The sequence below is a fragment of the Colobus angolensis genome, unplaced genomic scaffold (assembly GCF_000951035.1).
Source record: "Colobus angolensis palliatus isolate OR3802 unplaced genomic scaffold, Cang.pa_1.0 Scaffold41, whole genome shotgun sequence".
In the NCBI taxonomy this organism is placed as follows: domain Eukaryota; kingdom Metazoa; phylum Chordata; class Mammalia; order Primates; family Cercopithecidae; genus Colobus; species Colobus angolensis.
In genome coordinates, this window is record NW_012117488.1 from 734,032 (window position 1) to 739,761 (window position 5,730).

Consider the following 5,730-nt stretch of genomic DNA (forward strand, 5'->3'; position numbering starts at 1 on the left):
CCGCCCCGCATCATCTTTTTTTCTTCCCACTCCTACTTTTTGCATAAGAGAAAAAAAGTTGTGTCGAAAGTATCCACTGATTGCCACTTCCCAATTACCCTTCCTTCTCTCCCCGCCCCACTTTTTTTTTTTTTTTTTTTAAGCGGCGGCAGCATTGTTTGGTGTTTATTTTATTTTACGATCGATAGCTTCCTTCGCTGGTTCGGGGCGGCTGCTGAACGGCGGAGTGGCGTGGACCTCATGTAGAAATGACAACAATGGAAGGGGCCAGCGGGTCGAGTTTTGGAATAGACACGATTTTATCCAGTGCCAGTTCAGGCAGCCCGGGCATGATGAATGGAGATTTCCGCCCGCTCGGTGAGGCCAGGACCGCGGATTTTAGGAGTCAGGCCACCCCATCTCCCTGTTCGGAGATTGATACCGTAGGGACGGTGCCTTCTTCTCCTATTTCAGTCACCATGGAGCCCCCGGAGCAGCATCTGGTAGCAGACGCGACCCAGCATCATCACCACCTCCACCACAGCCAGCAGCCGCCGCTACCGGCCGCGGCCCCGACCCAAAGTTTGCAGCCTTCGCCCCAACAGCAGCCGCCGCCGCCGCTGCCACAGCAGCCACCACCGCCCGCCCAGCAGCTGGGCTCGGCCGCCTCGGCCCCCAGGACTTCCACGTCTTCTTTTTTAATTAAGGACATCTTGGGCGACAGCAAACCTCTGGCGGCATGTGCACCCTACAGCACCAGTGTATCCTCTCCCCACCACACCCCGAAGCAGGAGAGCAACGCAGTGCACGAGAGCTTCAGGCCAAAGCTCGAGCAGGAGGACAGCAAAACCAAACTCGACAAGCGGGAGGATTCCCAGAGCGACATCAAATGCCACGGTGAGTCCCGCCACCCAGCGCTCTTGGCTTCTCCTCCTGGTTCCCAATATCCCCTTCAGTCTTCAGCAAATCTCTGCTGGGGAGCGATTCCGGGCTCATCTTGGGCGACTGGGCGACGGTTAAAATACTGCAAGCTGAAGGGAGGCCTGGGCGTGAGATTTGGGGACTCTTCAAAGTTCTGTTTATTGTTAAATTTCTACCCAACAACCTTCAACGTCCATCCAGCTCCTTCCTTTGTTTTACTTAATTTTAATCTATTGGGGGTTAAGGGGCGGCGGAGGGCATCCAACAGGAAATACTTTTCGTTGATAAAAGGGATGGAATTGGGGTTTTTCTAGCTGAGACTTTGGGAATGGGAATGGGAATGTGGGGAGGTGAGAGAGAGAAACCACTTAGCTAGTGTGGATGTGATCACAACCTGGTGTTCGTTCTTTAATGCAAGTGATTTCACCCCCCACCTTATTTTCTAAACACCATCACAGGAATTATCGGTTTTAATGAAGGAAAAATTTCTGAGTTTCATGAACAGAGCAACTTTTAAAAAATTAGATCGTGGTTAGTATAGGGAAGCCCGTAAAAATTTGTAATCAGTTTCTTAAAAGCACCCTTCTTATCCTATGGCCTCAACTGAGTAGCTGTATCCTATGAAGATTTTTGGCCCCTTACAAGTAATTAGGAGGTAGCATTTATAAAAATAAAATCTTTTGAAATTGGATTAATCTCCTTTTTGTTAAAAAAGATGACAATGGAAATTGTCCTTGAACTCCCTTTTCCCATTTTCTCCTCAGACAATTTCATAAGTAAATGTGGTAGTCTTTGCATGGGAAGAGTTTTAACATACCAGGAGCATTTTTCCTTTACAGGTAACGTTGTTTATTATTATTGATCCTTGTTTTTTCTGGTAAAGAAATATGCTGACTGGAAGGTAGGACGTTAGCTCCTCATTTTACTGTTACAGCATTAGCATAATACTGTCCAAAACAGATGTACAGTCTGGTCTGGCGATTTTTTGTGCACCAACCTCCCCAGTGGGTCAATTAGAGAGATTATTGTTCTTCCTGCAGGGAAGATCAAGGAGCACTGCACAAACGGGTACAAACAGGGAGGGATTGACATATCGATTTCCCAGCATTTCAGTAAAAAACCAAAGTTGACAAATAGAATCCGGAAATCTCCATGCTGTCACCTGGATGGGCTCAGTGATTTTAAGCTCAACTCAGTGTTTGGGTGACATACTCTTTGTGAAACTTTAAAAGACCCGATGCAGGCTTCAGAAAGCTTGATTCCAACATTTCCCAGGTGCATCTGAAAAAGAAAAACAAACACCCATAACTTTCAGAAAACAGAAAAAAGTAAAATGAAAAAGATGCCCCCTCCTCAAAAAAAAAAAAAAAAAAGGAGTAGAAAGACCCTTTGAAAAGTACCAAATCAGTTAAACAAAGTCAGCATATCTCTTTACCAGAAAAACAAGGATCAATAAACAATACTGAAAACAATAAAGAAAAGGGAGAGCATCTCTCTCAATCAAGGAAAGAATAACAAAATAACCCTTTTTAAAAGTTTTATTTTAAAAAATTTTTACTTTTTAACTTCCAACCATGTGAAGATCAGACCCCCTTTTAGACCCCCTTTAGAACCTCTGAACAAGGTCCCACACTCTGCAGTCTGAAAACAGTCTTCTTCCTCCACATGGGCTAAGGCCTGAGTGTGTGTGTGTTCTGGTGGTGGCAGAGTGTAGTCCCCCGAGGCCAGTGGTTGGCTTGGGAATGTGGAAGCGTATGCCAGGAGGACACTCAGTCCTCCCCATTCCAGGCTAACTTACCACTGTGTCTGGGTTTCTATGGTAGGGACAAAGGAGGAAGGAGACCGGGAGATTACGAGTAGCCGTGAGAGTCCCCCTGTGAGAGCCAAGAAGCCTCGAAAAGCAAGGACAGCTTTTTCCGACCACCAGCTCAATCAACTGGAGCGTAGCTTTGAGCGGCAGAAGTACCTGAGTGTGCAGGATCGCATGGACCTGGCTGCAGCGCTCAACCTCACTGACACCCAAGTCAAGACCTGGTACCAGAACCGCAGGTAAGGGAGGCAGTTTGTGGGAACAAAGGTGTCTGCCTGTTTAAGTCATGAATCTTCTTCCCTCCTGGCCTCCAGAGACTCTAAGGACTGAGAGAGACCCTGGAGTGGGCACTTGGGTGCTTTAAGGATGAGGTAGGGATGAGCCACACCCCCAAGGTGAGAGGGACCAAAGGGCAGCTGGAATTTGGACAATTTTGCACTTCTAAGTGCTTTAACAGGTGTTACTTTTCCTCTGAAACCCGAGCCGCTGGAATTCCCCCCACTTCATCCTCAAATCAATGAAGCCACACCTTCTCAAATTGAGACATCTGTGCAGCTGACACTCAGGTCCAGAGAGCCTGCGCGATGCACCCTTTGGGCCCGCCCCAGGCTGGTTCCAAAGGTTTGTAGCTGACAACAACAAGGCCCGGCCCAGCTATTGCTATCTCCACAGAGCTGTCCCAGCAGCCTCGGGGTAAATGTCCTTGCTTTGGCCTGTGAGGCGGCTGGGAGAAGCAGGGTCCCAGCCTTGGTCAGTGTAGCTGCAGAGACTAGGAGAGCCCAGCTGGGTTAGAGTTGGTTTGGCAGCTGCAGGCTAGAGAATCGGCGGCTGGCCAAGCATCCGTGCAGGGAGAAGGAGAGAGTGTGGGTCTGTCCCCTGTACTGGCTGCCTTTGCTGTCTCAACATGGAGCAAGAGTGCTGCAGAACCTTCCTGGCACTGCTCCTTCTCTAGAAGGGAAATTAAGAAAGCAAAAGTGGCTGGTAGTGCTTGCTGGGCCGGGAAGTGTAGAGCGGAAACTGGGCGATCTGAGGCAGAGGTTTCACTGTTTTCAAGCCTGGCGCTCATCTCCTTGTCTCGATTTTCTCTCCCCCTCCTTTTCTCTCGCTTATGTTCTAATCGTCCATAAGTGCGGTTGGAAATGCCCACCCAGTCGTCATCTTTACCATAATTTTCTGTCTCATTACATACAGTTTCAGCCACCCTAATTCTGTCGGAAAACATTAGTGTCATTTGTAGCCAATTTAAAATGGGCGACATGTTTATTAATTTGGCTGGAGCTGCCGAGTATGGATGGCCCACCAGTCCTGCGTTCCTTCATAAGGCATTTGAGCAACCGCCTGCTCTCTTCTTCCTAGCAGGGTGTGCAGTGGGGGAGGGAGGAGACTGAGAAAAGCTGATCACAGGTTTTAATTGTTACTTTCTCCCTGAGGAGGAAATATCTTGAAATGCATTTCCCCCCTCAGAATGGCCAGGAGGTAATTTGCCCTTGGGAGAGCCCTCCCTCAAATGAATTCCATTTTGAGACCTTGTTGCCATCCTCCCCTTAAGCTCCCTGCCCACTGTAAGGTCCTGTCAGGCTTATGAGAGAAATATGTCTCCCAGCCCTGGGGACTGAGAAGAGCTAGGGTCCCTGACTTAGGAGTCTCTGCATCCTTTTGTTTACGGTTTCTTCTCTCTCAGCCTGTGGGGGAAGGAAGAGGGGCTGAGAGCAGACTCTTTGGGATTGTTGGGAGTGGGGGGATGTGGAAGGGAAATTAAGGAAGGAGGAAAGTGACTGCTTGTGGAAGTCTTCTTTGGCCCTAAGGAAAGTTTCCAGAAGTAGTCAAACTACAAGGGGGCAACAGCAGAGCAGAGCTTTAGGAAAAGACAGCAAAGCTTGTAGGATCTCATTTGTGAGGGTCTCTGCCATTGAAGGTATAATTTACAAAACTGGCTTTGCGTTTGGGTCTTTCTGGGAGCAAGGCTGGGGCAGGAGATGTAGTGCATTGCCAGTTTGAATAGCTCTCTGAGTCTTCCTGCCACCCAGGGGAGAAAGAAGGAGGAGGCAGGAAGGGGCCAGAGAAGGGGCTGGGTCTTGGTGCCTGGACCATGCCCACAGCATGCCTGCACGCCTGCTTTCTTTCAGGACCAAGTGGAAGCGGCAGACAGCGGTGGGCCTGGAATTGCTGGCCGAGGCAGGGAACTACTCAGCGCTGCAGAGGATGTTTCCATCGCCTTATTTCTATCATCCAAGCCTGCTGGGCAGCATGGACAGCACTACGGCGGCGGCGGCTGCCGCTGCCATGTACAGCAGCATGTACCGGACTCCTCCAGCACCCCATCCCCAGCTTCAGCGGCCCCTGGTGCCCCGTGTGCTCATCCACGGCCTAGGGCCTGGGGGACAGCCAGCCCTTAATCCCTTGTCCAGCCCCATCCCGGGTACCCCACACCCCCGGTGAAAACATTGCAGGAAGGCACTGCAATCCCTTCCCCATATCCCTGCCCAACCCGGACTGCTGCCCTTCCTCTCCCCGCTCCAGGCCACTAGGCCTCCCTTGCAGCCGACTCTGGAAGGCAGAGGAGTAAGAGAGAAAGATGCTTACCAGTGGGTCGGGGACCCGCAAAGAGGAGCCAGCCCTCTGCTCTCCATCTCCCCACCCCTAGAAACAGGGCTGGAAAGCTCCCCCACAGCAGTGTGACTGGCGAAAATGCTGACCCCACTCAAAGTGCGACCAGTAAGTGAAAACATCGACAAAAACAAAACCTCAGATTCTTTTAAAAAAATAACTTTGGGGACAAGCAGGAGGGAGGGAGGGGGGAGGGCTCAGGAGGGAAGAAAGAAGGGCACGGAGCGGAAACCGCACAGGCAGAGAGAACTGTAGATGGACAGCCAGCCTCAAGTGCTGAGAAAAAGGGTGTTGCCGAGGACATTCCGTCTGCCCCAGAGAAAAGAGGAGGGTAACTGAGAACTTTGCACTGATTTCTCATGACCTTTTTTCTTTTGGAAAAGTGGCATGCTCCATAATATGAAAAAAATGTA

General features: G+C 50.0%; 1 protein-coding gene across 1 annotated transcript; it reads left to right on the forward strand.

Annotated features, from left to right (window-relative positions):
* Positions 1 to 206: 206 nt before the first annotated feature.
* On the forward strand, positions 207 to 5,438 carry BARHL2 (BarH-like homeobox 2). Its single transcript, XM_011956040.1, has 3 exons — positions 207 to 876; positions 2,724 to 2,949; positions 4,837 to 5,438. The coding sequence occupies exons 1-3, from the start codon at positions 249 to 251 to the stop codon at positions 5,147 to 5,149; spliced, it is 1,167 nt and encodes a 388-aa protein (XP_011811430.1). The 5' UTR covers positions 207 to 248; the 3' UTR covers positions 5,150 to 5,438.
* Positions 5,439 to 5,730: the final 292 nt, after the last annotated feature.

Excerpts from the sequence above, each read along its gene's own strand:
- BARHL2 (XM_011956040.1), top strand. The coding sequence starts at position 249 with ATGACAACAATGGAAGGGGCCAGCGGGTCGAGTTTTGGAATAGACACG. Across the intron at positions 877-2,723 it reads GAGCGACATCAAATGCCACG|GGACAAAGGAGGAAGGAGAC; the intron begins GTGAGTCCCGCC and ends TTTCTATGGTAG. Across the intron at positions 2,950-4,836 it reads ACCTGGTACCAGAACCGCAG|GACCAAGTGGAAGCGGCAGA; the intron begins GTAAGGGAGGCA and ends GCTTTCTTTCAG.